This window comes from Cheilinus undulatus, linkage group 22 (genome assembly GCF_018320785.1).
Source record: "Cheilinus undulatus linkage group 22, ASM1832078v1, whole genome shotgun sequence".
Taxonomy (NCBI): Eukaryota; Metazoa; Chordata; class Actinopteri; order Labriformes; family Labridae; genus Cheilinus; species Cheilinus undulatus.
The window spans coordinates 11046114-11061881 of NC_054886.1; the positions used below are offsets into that span (position 1 = coordinate 11046114).

A 15768-nucleotide genomic window follows, 5' to 3' on the forward strand; every position below is an offset into this window, starting at 1 on the left:
TCTAAACTCACCTAACATAAGCTAGCCTAACTTAATCTAACCTTACCTAACATGATCTAACCTGACCCAATGTGATCTAAACTCACCTAACTTAAGCTAGCCTTATCTAACCTAACCTAACTTACTCTAACCTGACCTAACATGATCTAAACTCACCTAAATGAACCTAACATGATCTAAACTCACCTAATTTAACCTAATCTAGACTTATCTAACCTAACCTAACTTAATCTAACCTGACCAAATGTGATTTAAAATCACTTAACTTAACCTTACCTAATCTAACCTAACCTACCCTAATCTAACCCAACCTAACCTGACTTAATTTTATCTAACCCAACATGATCTAAACTCACCTTACTTAATCTAACATAATCTAACTAAATCCAACCTAACCTAACATGATCATTACTCACCTAACCTAATCTAACCTTACCTGATCTAACCTAACTTAATCAAACCTTACCTGATCTAACCTAACCTAACCTAACCTAACCTAACCTAACCTTACCTAACCTAATCTAACCTAGACTAACCTAACCTAGACTGACCTAGCCTAACCTAACCTAACCTAACCTTACATAACCTAACCTTACCTAACCTAATCTAACCTAACCTTAACTTACCTAAACTAACCTTACCTTACCTAACCTTACCTAAACTAACCTTTCCTAACCTTACCTAACCTAACCTTAACTAACCTTACCTAACCTAACCTAGACTAACCTAACCTAACCTTACCTAACCTAACATTACCTAGACTAACCTAACCTAGACTAACCTGACCTAACCTGCCCTAACCTAACCTTACCTTACCTAACCTAACCCAACCTAACCTAATCTAACCTAAACTAAACTAACCTTACCTAACCTAACCTAACCTAACCTAACCTAACCTAACCTAACCTAACCTTATCTAACCTAACCTAACCTAACCTAACCTAACCTAGACTAACCTGAACTCACCTTCCCTAACCTAACCTTACCTAACCTAATTTTACCTAACCTAACCTTACCTAACCTTACCTAACCTAACCTTAACTAACCTTACCTTACCTAACCTAACCAAATCTAACCTAACCTAGACTAACCTGACCTAACCTTCCCTAACCTAACCTAACCTTACCTAACTTTACCTAACCTAACCTTAACTAACCTTACATTACTTAACCTAACCTTCCCTAACCTAACCTTACCTTCCCTAACCTAACCTAACCTAACCTAACCTAAACTAACCTAACCTAACCTAACCTTACCAAACCTAACCTTACCTAGACTAACCTAACCTAGACGAACCTAACCTAGACTGCCATAACCTAAACTTACCAAGCCTAACCAAACCTAACCTTACCTAACCTAGACTAACCGAACCTAGACTGACCTAGCCTAACCTGACCTAACCTTCCCTAACCTAACCTAGACTAACCTAACCTTACTTAACCTAACCTAACCTAACCTTACCTAACCTTACCTAACCTAACCTTAACTAACCTTACCTAACCTAACCTAACCTAACCTAGACTAACCTCACCTAACCTAACCTAGACTAACCTAACCTTACCTAGACTAACCTCACCTAACCTAACCTAGACTAACCTAACCTAACCTAACCTTGACTGACCTAGTTTAACATAACCAAACCTAACCTAACCTAACCTTACCTAACCTAACCTAACCTAACCTAACCTAACCTTACCTTACCTAACCTTACCTAAACTAACCTTTCCTAACCTTACCTAACCAAACCTAATCTAACCTTACCTAACCTAACCTTACCCAATGTGATCTAAACTCAACTAACATAAGCTAGCCTAACCTAATCTAACCTTACCTAACATGATCTAACCTGACCCAATGTGATCTAAACTCACCTAACTTAAGCTAGCCTTGTCTAACCCAACATGATCTAAACTCAACTTATTTAATCTAACATAATCTAACATAACCAACCTAACCTAACATGATCATTACTCACCTAACTTAATCTAACCTTACCTGATCTAACCTAACTTAATCGAACCTAACCTGATCTAACCTTAACTAACCTAACCTAACCTAATCTTACCTAACCTAATCTAACCTAGACTAACCTAACCTAGACTGACCTAGCCTAACCTAACCTAACCTAACCTAACCTTACATAACCTAACCTAATCTAACCTAATCTAACCTAACCTTACCTTACCTAAACTAACCTTACCTTACCTAACCTTACCTAAACTAACCTTTCCTAACCTTACCTAACCTAAACTTAACTAACCTTACCTAACCTAACCTAGACTAACCTAACCTAACCTAACCTTACCTAACCTAACATTACCTAGACTAACCTAACCTAGACTAACCTGCCCTAACCTGCCCTAACCTAACCTTACCTTACCTAACCTTACCTAACCTAACCTAACTTAACCTAACCTTATCTAACCTAACCCAACCTAACCTAATCTAACCTAAACTAAACTAACCTTACCTAACCTAACCTAACCTAACCTAACCTTATCTAACCTAACCTAACCTAACCTAACCTAACCTCATCTAACCTAACCTAACCTAACCTAACCTAACCTAACCTAGACTAACCTGAACTAACCTTCCCTAACCTAACCTTACCTAACCTAATTTTACCTAACCTAACCTTACCTAACCTTACCTAACCTAACCTTAACTAACCTTACCTTACCTAACCTAACCAAATCTAACCTAACCTAGACTAACCTGACCTAACCTTCCCTAACCTAACCTAACCTTACCTAACTTTACCTAACCTAACCTTAACTAACCTTACATTACTTAACCTAACCTTCCCTAACCTAACCTTACCTTCCCTAACCTAACCTAACCTAACCTAACCTAACCTAACCTAACCTAACCTAAACTAACCTAACCTAACCTTACCAAACCTAACCTTACCTAGACTAACCTAACCTAGACGAACCTAACCTAGACTGCCATAACCTAAACTTACCAAGCCTAACCAAACCTAACCTTACCTAACCTAGACTAACCGAACCTAGACTGACCTAGCCTAACCTGACCTAACCTTCCCTAACCTAACCTAGACTAACCTAACCTTACTTAACCTAACCTAACCTAACCTTACCTAACCTTACCTAACCTAACCTTAACTAACCTTACCTAACCTAACCTAACCTCACCTAACCTAACCTAGACTAACCTAACCTTACCTAGACTAACCTCACCTAACCTAACCTAGACTAACCTAACCTAACCTAACCTTGACTGACCTAGTTTAACATAACCAAACCTAACCTAACCTAACCTTACCTAACCTAACCTAACCTAACCTAACCTTACCTTACCTAACCTTACCTAAACTAACCTTTCCTAACCTTACCTAACCAAACCTAATCTAACCTTACCTAACCTAACCTTACCCAATGTGATCTAAACTCAACTAACATAAGCTAGCCTAACCTAATCTAACCTTACCTAACATGATCTAACCTGACCCAATGTGATCTAAACTCACCTAACTTAAGCTAGCCTTGTCTAACCCAACATGATCTAAACTCAACTTATTTAATCTAACATAATCTAACATAACCAACCTAACCTAACATGATCATTACTCACCTAACTTAATCTAACCTTACCTGATCTAACCTAACTTAATCGAACCTTACCTGATCTAACCTTAACTAACCTAACCTAACCTAACCTTACCTAACCTAATCTAACCTAGACTAACCTAACCTAGACTGAACTAGCCTAACCTAACCTAACCTAACCTAACCTTACATAACCTAACCTAATCTAACCTAATCTAACCTAACCTTACCTTACCTAAACTAACCTTACCTTACCTAACCTTACCTAAACTAACCTTTCCTAACCTTACCTAACCTAAACTTAACTAACCTTACCTAACCTAACCTAGACTAACCTAACCTAACCTAACCTTACCTAACCTAACATTACCTAGACTAACCTAACCTAGACTAACCTGCCCTAACCTGCCCTAACCTAACCTTACCTTACCTAACCTTACCTAACCTAACCTAACTTAACCTAACCTTATCTAACCTAACCCAACCTAACCTAATCTAATCTAAACTAAACTAACCTTACCTAACCTAACCTAACCTAACCTAACCTTATCTAACCTAACCTAACCTAACCTAACCTAACCTCATCTAACCTAACCTAACCTAACCTAACCTAACCTAACCTAGACTAACCTGAACTAACCTAACCTAACCTAACCTTACCAAACCTAATTTTACCTAACCTAACCTTACCTAACCTTACCTAACCTAACCTTAACTAACCTTACCTTACCTAACCTAACCAAATCTAACCTACCCTAGACTAACCTAACCTAACCTTCCCTAACCTAACCTAACCTTCCCTAACCTAACCTAACCTAACCTAACCTAAACTAACCTAACCTAACCTAACCTTACCAAACCTAACCTTACCTAGACTAACCTAACCTAGACGAACCTAACCTAGACTGCAATAACCTAAACTTACCAAGCCTAACCTAACCTAACCTTACCGAACCTAGACTGACCTAGCCTAACCTGACCTAACCTTCCCTAACCCCCCTAGACTAACCTAACCTTACTTAACCTAACCTAACATAACCTTACCTAACCTTACCTAACCTAACCTTAACTAACCTTACCTAACCTAACCTAACCTAACCTAGACTAACCTCACCTAACCTAACCTAGACTAACCTAACCTTACCTAGACTTACCTCACCTAACCAAACCTAGACTAACCTAACCTTACCTAACCTTACCCAACCTAACCTAACCTAACCTAACCTAACCTTACCTAACCTTACCTAGACTAACCTAACCTAGACTGCCCTAACCTAAACTTACCTTACATAACCTAAACTTACCTAACCTTACTAAACCTAACCTTACCTAACCTAGACTAACCTAACCTAGACTGACCTAGCCTAACCTAACCTAACCTTCCCTAACCTAACCCAACCTAACCTAATCTAACCTAAACTAAACTAAACTAACCTTACCTAACCTAACCTAACCTAACCTAACCTTCCCTAACCTAACCTTACCTAACCTTACCTAACCTAAGCTTACCTAACCTCACCTAACCTAACCTAACCTAACTTAGACTAACCTAACCTAACCTAACCTAACCTAACCTTACCTAACCTTACCTAACCTAACCTTAACTAACCTAACCTTACCTAACCTAACCTAACCTAACCTAGACTAACCCAAGCTAACCTAACCTAACCTAATCTAACCTAGACTAACCTAACCTAGACTGACCTAGCCTAACCTAACCTAACCTAACCTAACCTTACATAACCTAACCTAACCTAACCTAATCTAACCTAACCTTATCTAACCTAAACTAACCTTACCTTACCTAACCTTACCTAAACTAACCTTTCCTAACCTTACCTAACCTAACCTTACCTAACCTAACCTAGACTAACCTAACCTAACCTTACCTAACCTAACATTACCTAGACTAACCTAACCTAGACTAACCTGACCTAACCTGCCCTAACCTAACCTTACCTTACCTAACATAACGCAACCTAACCTAATCTAACCTAAACTAAACTAACCTAACCTAATCAACCTAACCTAACCTTATCTAACCTAACCTAACCTAACCTAGACTAACCTGAACTAACCTTCCCTAACCTAATTTTACCTAACCTAACCTTACCTAACCTTACCTAACCTAACCTTAACAAACCTTACCTTACCTAACCTAACCAAATCTAACCTAACCTAGACTAACCTGACCTAACCTTCCCTAACCTAACCTAACCTTACCTAACTTTACCTAACCTAACCTTAACTAACCTTACATTACTTAACCTAACCTTCCCTAACCTAACCTAACCTTCCCTAACCTAACCTAAACTAACCTAACCTAACCTAACCTTACCAAACCTAACCTTACCTAGACTAACCTAACCTAGACGAACCTAACCTAGACTGCCATAACCTAAACTTACCAAGCCTAACCTAACCTAACCTTACCTAACCTAGACTAACCGAACCTAGACTGACCTAGCCTAACCTGACCTAACCTTCCCTAACCTAACCTAGACTAACCTAACCTTACTTAACCTAACCTAACGTAACCTTACCTAACCTAACCTTAACTAACCTTACCTAACCTAACCTAACCTAACCTAGACTAACCTCACCTAACCTAACCTAGACTAACCTAACCTTACCTAGACTAACCTCACCTAACCAAACCTAGACTAACCTAACCTTACCTAACCTTACCCAACCTAACCTAACCTAACCTAACCTTACCTAACCTTACCTAGACTAACCTAACCTAGACTAACCTAACCTAGACTGCCCTAACCTAAACTTACCTTACATAACCTAAACTTACCTAACCTTACTAAACCTAACCTTACCTAACCTAGACTAACCTAACCTAGACTGACCTAGCCTAACCTAACCTAACCTTCCCTAACCTAACCCAACCTAACCTAATCTAACCTAAACTAAACTAACCTTACCTAACCTAACCTAACCTACCCTACCCTAACCTACCCTAGCCTAACCTAACCTAACCTGACCTTACCTAACCTAACCTAACCTTAACTAACCTAACTTTACCTAACCTAACCTAACCTTACCTGACCTAACCTAACCTTACATATCCTTACCTAACCTAACCTTACCTTATTTAACCTAACCCAACCTTACCTAACCTTACCTAAACTAACCTAACCTTACCTAACCTAACCTTACCTAACCTTACCTAACCTAGACTAACCTAACCTAACCTAACCTTACCTAACCTAACCTTACCCAACCTAACCTAATCTAACCTAAACTAACCTAACCTTACCTAACCTAGACTAACCTTACCTAACCTAACCTTATCTAACCTTACCTAACCTAACCTAATCTAGACTAACCTGACCTAACCTTCCCTAACCTAACCCAACCTAACCTTATTTTACCTAACCTAAACTTACCTAACCTTACCTAACCTAACCTAACCTTAACTAACCTTACCTTCCCTAACCTAACCTAACCTAACCTAACCTAACCTAACCTAACCTAACCTAGACTAAACTAAACTAAACTTACCTAACCTAACCTTACCTAACCTAACCTAACCTAGTCTAACCTGAACAAATCTTCCCTAACCTAACCTTACCTAACCCAATTTTACCTAACCTAACCTAACCTTAACCTTACCTAATCTAACCTTAACTAACCTTACCTTACCTAACTTAACCAAATCTAACCTAACATAGAGTAACCTGACCTAACCTTACCTTACCTAACCTAACCTAACCTAACCTAACCTAACCTAACCTAACCTTACCTAACCTAACCTTAACTAACCTTACATTACTTAACCTAACCTAACCTTACCTAACCTTCCCTAACCTTACCTTATCTAACCTAACCTAACCTAACCTAACCTAACCTTACCAAACCCAACCTTACCTAGACTTACCTAACCTAGACGAACCTAACCTAGACTGCCATAACCTAAACTTACCAAGCCTAACCTAACCTAACCTTACCCAACTTAGACTAACCTAGACTAGACTGACCTATATTACCTGACCTAACCTTCCCTAACCTAACCTAACCTAACCTTACCTAATTTTACCTCACCTAACCTTACCTAGACTAACCTCACCTAACCAAACCTAGACTAACCTAACCTTACCTAACCTTACCCAACCTAACCTAACCTAACCTAACCTTACCTAACCTTACCTAGACTAACCTAACCTAGACTAACCTAACCTAGACTGCCCTTACCTACACTTACCTTACATAACCTAAACTTACCTAACCTTACTAAACCTAACCTAACCTAACCTAGACTAACCTAACCTAGACTGACCTAGCCTAACCTAACCTAACCTTCCCTAACCTAACCCAACCTAACCTAATCTAACCTAAACTAAACTAACCTTACCTAACCTAACCTAACCTAACCTAACCTAACCTAACCTTCCCTAACCTAACCTAACCTAACCTAACCTTAACTAACCTAACTTTACCTAACCTAACCTAACCTGACCTGACCTAACCTAACCTTATCTATCCTTACCTAACCTAACCTTACCTTATTTAACCTAACCCAACCTTACCTAACCTTACCTAACCTAGACTAACCTAACCTAACCTAACCTAACCTTACCTAACCTAACCTTACCCAACCTAACCTAATCTAACCTAAACTAACCTAACCTAACCTAACCTAACCTAACCTAACCTAACCTAACCTAACCTTCCCTAACCTAACCTAACCTAACCTTAACTAACCTAACTTTACCTAACCTAACCTAACCTGACCTGACCTAACCTAACCTTATCTATCCTTACCTAACCTAACCTTACCTTATTTAACCTAACCCAACCTTACCTAACCTTACCTAAACTAACCTAACCTTACCTAACCTAACCTTACCTAACCTTACCTAACCTAGACTAACCTAACCTAACCTAACCTAACCTTACCTAACCTAACCTTACCCAACCTAACCTAATCTAACCTAAACTAACCTAACCTTGTCTAACCTTACCTTACCTAACCTAATCTAGACTAACCTGACCTAACCTTCCCTAACCTAACCCAACCTAACCTTATTTTACCTAACCTAACCTTACCTAACCTTACCTAACCTAACCTAACCTTAACTAACCTTACCTTACCTAACCTTACCTAACCTAACCTAGACTAACCTGACCTAACCTTCCGTAACCTAACCTAACCTAACCTAACCTAACCTAACCTTACCTAACCTAGACTAAACTAAACTAACCTTACCTAACCTAACCTAACCTAGTCTAACCTGAACTAACCTTCCCTAACCTAACCTTACCTAACCCAATTTTACCTAACCTAACCTAACCTAACCTTACCTAACCTAACCTTAACTAACCTTACTTTACTTAACCTAACCTAACCTTACCTAACCTTAACTAATCTTACCTTACCTAACCTAACCTAACCTAACCTAACCTAGACTAACCTGACCTAACCTTCCCTAACCTAACCTAACCCAAGCTAACCTAACCTAACCTAACCTAACCTAACCTAACCTAACCTAACCTAACCTAACCTAACCTAGACTAACCTAACCTTCACTAACCTGAACCAACCTAACCTAACCTAACCTAACCTAACCTTACCTAACCTTACTTAACCTTACCTAACCTAACCTTACCTTATCTAACCTAACCTAACCTTACCTAACCTTACTTAACCTTACCTAACCTAACCTTACCTTATCTAACCTAACCTAACCTTACCTAACCTAGGATAACCTGACCTAACCTTCCCCAACCTAACCTAACCTAACCTAACCTAACCTTACCTTGACTAACCTTACCTTACCTAACCTAACCTAACCTTACCTAACCTAGACTAACCTGACCTAACCTTCCCTAACCTAACCTAACCCAACCTAACCTAACCTAACCTAACCTTACCTAACCTTACCTAACCTAACCTTAACTAACCTAACCTAACCTAACCTAACCGAACCTAGACTAACCCAACCCAACCCAACCTAACCTAACCTAACCTAACCTAACCTTACCTAACCTAAACTAACCTTACCTTAACTAACCTAACCTTACCTAACCTAACCTAACCTAACCTAACCCTACCTAACCTTACCTAACCCAACCTAACCTAAGCTAGCCTAACCTAACCTTACCCAACCTAACCTAACCTAACCTTACCTAACCTTACCTAACCTAACCTAAGCTTACCTAACCTCACCTAACCTAACCTAACCTAACTTAGACTAACCTCACCTAACCTAACCTAGACTAACCTAACCTTACCTAACCTTACCCAACCTAACCTAACCTAACCTAACCTTACCTTACCTAAACTAACCTAACCTTACCTAACCTTATCTTACCTAACCTTACGTAACCTAGACTGACCTAGCCTAACCTAACCTAACCTTACCTAACCTTACCTAAATTAACCTAACCTTACCAAACCTAACCTAACCTAACCTAACCTAACCTAGACTAACCTGACCTAACCTTCCCTAACCTAACCTAACCTAACCTAACCTCACCTAACCTTACCTAACCTAAGCTTACCTAACCTAAGCTAACCTAACCTAACCTAACTTAGACTAACCTCACCTAACCTAACCTAACCTAGCCTAACCTAACCTTACCCAACCTAACCTAACCTTAACTTAACCTAACCTAACCTTACCTAACCTTACCTTACCTAACCTAACCTAACCTAGACTAACCTAACCTAACCTAACCTAACCTAACCTTAACTAACCTAACCTTACCTAGCCTAACCTAACCTAGACTAACCCAAGCTAACCTAACCTAACCTAACCTAACCTAACCTAGACTAACCTTACCTTACCTAACCTTACATTACCTAACCTAACCTAACCTTATCTAACCTTACCTAACCTAACCTAACCTTACCTAACCTAACCTAACCTTACCTAACCTAACCTAACCTAACCTAGACTAACCTAACCTAACCTAACCTATCCTAACCTCACCTCACCTCACCTAACCCAACCTAGACTAACTTCACCTAACCTAACCTAGACTAACCTAACCTTCACTAACCTGAACCAACCTAACCTTACCTAACCTAACCTAACCTTACCTAAACTAACCTAACCTTACCTAACCTTACCTAACCTAGACTAACCTAACCTAACATAACGTAACCTAACCTAACCTAACCTATCCTTACCCAACCTAACCTAATCTAATCTAAACGAACCTAACCTTACCTCATCTAACCTAACCTAACCTAACCTAACCTAACCCAACCTAACCTAACTTAACCTAACCTAACCTAACCTAGACTAACCTGACCTAACCTTCCCTAACCTCACCTAAGTAACCTAACCTAACCTAACGTAACCTAATTTTACCTAACCTAACCTTACCTAACCTTACCTAGACTAACCTAAACTAACCGTACCTTTCCTAACCTTACCTAACCTAACCTAGACTAACCTGACCTAACCTTCCCTAACCTAACCTAACCTAACCTTACCTAACCTAACCTTAACTAACCTTAAATTACCTAACCTAACCTAACCTTATCTAGCCTTACCTAACCTTAACCTTACCTGACCTAACCTTCTCCAACCTAACCTTACCTAACCTAACCTAACCAAACCTAGACTAACCTAACCTAGACTAACCTAACCTAGACTGCCTTAACATAAACTTACAACATCTAACCTAACCTAACCTAGACTAACCTAACCTAGACTGACCTAGACCAAACTAACCTTACCTAACCTAACCTTACCTAACCTAACCTATTCTAACCTTACCTTACTTAACCTTACCTAACCTAACCTAACCTAACCTAACCTTACCTAACCTTACCTAACCTAACCTAACCTAACCTAACCTAACCTAGACTAACCTAACCTAACCTATCCTAACCTCACCTCACCTAACCTAACCCAACCTAGACTAACTTCACCTAACCTAACCTAGACTAACCTAACCTTACCTAACCTGAACCAACCTAACCTAACCTTACCTAACCTAACCTAACCTTAACTAACCTTACCTTACCTTACCTAACCTAACCTAACCTAGACTAACCTGACCTAACCTTCCCTAACCTAACCTAACCTAACCCGACCTAACCTAACCTAACCTAACCTAACCTTACCTAACCTTACCTAACCTAACCTTAACTAACCTAACCTTACCTAACCTAACCTAACCTAACCTAGACTAACCCAAGCTAACCTAACCTAACCTAACCTAACCTTACCTAACCTAAACTAACCTTACCTTAACTAACCTAACCTTACCTAACCTAACCTAACCTAACCTAACCCTACCTAACCTTACCTAACCCAACCTAACCTAACCTAGCCTAACCTAACCTTACCCAACCTAACCTAACCTAACCTTACCTAACCTTACCTAACCTAACCTAAGCTTACCTAACCTCACCTAACCTAACCTAACCTAACTTAGACTAACCTCACCTAACCTAACCTAGACTAACCTAACCTTACCTAACCTTACCCAACCTAACCTAACCTAACCTAACCTTACCTTACCTAAACTAACCTAACCTTACCTAACCTTATCTTACCTAACCTTACGTAACCTAGACTGACCTAGCCTAACCTAACCTAACCTTACCTAACCTTACCTAAATTAACCTAACCTTACCAAACCTAACCTAACCTAACCTAACCTAACCTAGACTAACCTGACCTAACCTTCCCTAACCTAACCTAACCTAACCTAACCTCACCTAACCTTACCTAACCTAAGCTTACCTAACCTAAGCTAACCTAACCTAACCTAACTTAGACTAACCTCACCTAACCTAACCTAACCTAGCCTAACCTAACCTTACCCAACCTAACCTAACCTTAACTTAACCTAACCTAACCTTACCTTACCTAACCTTACCTAACCTAGACTAACCTAACCTAACCTAACCTAACCTAACCTTAACTAACCTAACCTTACCTAGCCTAACCTAACCTAGACTAACCCAAGCTAACCTAACCTAACCTAACCTAACCTAACCTAGACTAACCTTACCTTACCTAACCTTACATTACCTAACCTAACCTAACCTTATCTAACCTTACCTAACCTAACCTAACCTTACCTAACCTAACCTTACCTTACCTAACCTAACCTAACCTAACCTAGACTAACCTAACCTAACCTAACCTATCCTAACCTCACCTCACCTCACCTAACCCAACCTAGACTAACTTCACCTAACCTAACCTAGACTAACCTAACCTTCACTAACCTGAACCAACCTAACCTAACCTTACCTAACCTAACCTAACCTTACCTAAACTAACCTAACCTTACCTAACCTTACCTAACCTAGACTAACCTAACCTAACATAACGTAACCTAACCTAACCTAACCTATCCTTACCCAACCTAACCTAATCTAATCTAAACGAACCTAACCTTACCTCATCTAACCTAACCTAACCTAACCTAACCCAACCTAACCTAACTTAACCTAACCTAACCTAACCTAGACTAACCTGACCTAACCTTCCCTAACCTCACCTAAGTAACCTAACCTAACCTAACGTAACCTAATTTTACCTAACCTAACCTTACCTAACCTTACCTAGACTAACCTAAACTAACCGTACCTTTCCTAACCTTACCTAACCTAACCTAGACTAACCTGACCTAACCTTCCCTAACCTAACCTAACCTAACCTAACCTTACCTAACCTAACCTTAACTAACCTTAAATTACCTAACCTAACCTAACCTTATCTAGCCTTACCTAACCTTAACCTTACCTGACCTAACCTTCTCCAACCTAACCTTACCTAACCTAACCTAACCTAACCAAACCTAGACTAACCTAACCTAGACTAACCTAACCTAGACTGCCTTAACATAAACTTACAACATCTAACCTAACCTAACCTAGACTAACCTAACCTAGACTGACCTAGACCAAACTAACCTTACCTAACCTAACCTTACCTAACCTAACCTATTCTAACCTTACCTTACTTAACCTTACCTAACCTAACCTAACCTAACCTAACCTTACCTAACCTTACCTAACCTAACCTAACCTAACCTAACCTAACCTAGACTAACCTAACCTAACCTATCCTAACCTCACCTCACCTAACCTAACCCAACCTAGACTAACTTCACCTAACCTAACCTAGACTAACCTAACCTTACCTAACCTGAACCAACCTAACCTAACCTTACCTAACCTAACCTAACCTTAACTAACCTTACCTTACCTTACCTAACCTAACCTAACCTAGACTAACCTGACCTAACCTTCCCTAACCTAACCTAACCTAACCCGACCTAACCTAACCTAACCTAACCTAACCTTACCTAACCTTACCTAACCTAACCTTAACTAACCTAACCTTACCTAACCTAACCTAACCTAACCTAACCTAACCTAGACTAACCCAAGCTAACCTAACCTAACCTAACCTACTTAACCTAACCTAACCTAACCTAACCTAACCTAACCTAGACTAACCTAACCTAACCTAACCTAACCTAACCTAACCTAGACTAACCTTACCTTACCTAACCTAACCTTACCTAACCCTACCTAACCTAACCTAACCTTACCTAACCTTACCTTACTTTACCTTACCTCACCTTACCTAACCTAACCTAACCTAACCTAGACTAACCTAACCTAACCTATCCTAACCACACCTCACCTAACCTAACCTAACCTAGACTTACTTCACCTAACCTAACCTAGACTAACCTAACCTTAACTAACCTGAACCAACCTAACCTAACCTTACCTAACCTAACCTTACCTAAACTAACCTAACCTTACCTAACCTTACCTTACCTAACCTTACCCAACCTAACCTAATCTAATCTAAACGAACCTAACCTTACCTTATCTAACCTAACCTAACCTAACCTAACCTAACCTAGACTAACCTAACCTTACCTAACCTTACCCAACCTAACCTAACCTTACCTAACCTTACCTAACCTTACCCAACCTAACCTAACCTTACCTAACCTTACCTAACCCAACCTAACCCAAACTCACCTTACCTAACCTAACCTAACCTAACCTAACCTAACCTAACCTAACCTTACCTAACCTAAGCTTACCTAACCTCACCTAACCTAACCTAACCTTACTTAGACTAAACTTACTTAGACTCACCTAACCTAGACTGACCTAGCCTAACCTAACCTAAACTAAACTAACCTAACCTAACCTAACCTAACCTAACCTTACCTAACCTAGCCTAACCTAACCTAACCTAACCTAACCTAACCTAACCTAACCTAACCTAACCTAACGTATCTTAACTTAACTTAACTTAACTTAACTTAACTTAACTTAACTTAACTTAACTTAATTTAACCTAACCTAACCTAACCTTACTTGATCTAAACTAACCAACTTAACCTAACCTCTCCTAACTTAACCTAATTAAACCAAATCTTATCTAACCTAACTTGACCTAACTTAACCCTAATTATCTCTTGTCATTGTTCATGACAGTTAAACTGCTGAGCTCAAGCTTAAGTTCACAAACAATTTCCTTGTTTTTCAATCTTTCTTATTCTCCAGACAACATCTAGGCTTTCCTCACTGTCACTGTAGTCCAGAAATGCTGTATAATTCATGTGAGCAGATGTGTTGAATCACTGTGGGTTTCACCTCTTTTGAGAGATTTTGTTCCTCAGTGTGAATGCTGCCAGGACTCCGACCAGCACCATGAGAATGAGGAGCATCCCACTCAGGCCAGCGATGAAGGCCGTCTTCTGTATGGGCATGCTGCAGTCATCGCTTAGGTACCAGTTAGATTCCACATTTGCGCAGCTGAAACAGGAAACAGAGTGATCTCTGTGATACCTTTACAAGGAACCGTAATTCATGGGATTGCCCCTGGAAAACTACCACTATAATAAATCAAAAAATTGAATCAGAGCTCGACTGTTAAATAGAAAATCAGTTATTTACTGATTCTAGATGATCAATATCAAATCTGAGTAGTTGCAGGTTTAAGGTGTAAAACTCAATAAAAACAAATTTAAAAAGATCCTCTTTCAGCAAAGGGTCAAGATACACCCCAATTCCAAAAAAAAATTGGGTCATTGTTTAAAATGTAAATAGAAACATAAGTCAATGATTGTCAAATCTCAAAAACCCAGATTTTATTCACAATAGAACATAAACAACATATCAGAAGTTGAAACTGAGAAATTTCATGATTTCGTGAAAAATATTAGCTCATTTTGAATTTGATGG

At 39.3% G+C, this 15768-nt stretch overlaps 1 protein-coding gene across 1 annotated transcript in view; it reads right to left on the reverse strand.

The window, feature by feature from the left end:
- LOC121504992 (mucin-3A-like) overlaps positions 1–15768 on the reverse strand; it is a 60142-nt gene that overhangs the window by 11966 nt on the left and 32408 nt on the right. Inside the window, exon 10 of the mRNA XM_041780105.1 lies at positions 15178–15339. Coding sequence (XP_041636039.1) covers positions 15178–15339 — 162 coding nt within the window. The remainder of the gene's footprint in view (positions 1–15177; positions 15340–15768) is intronic.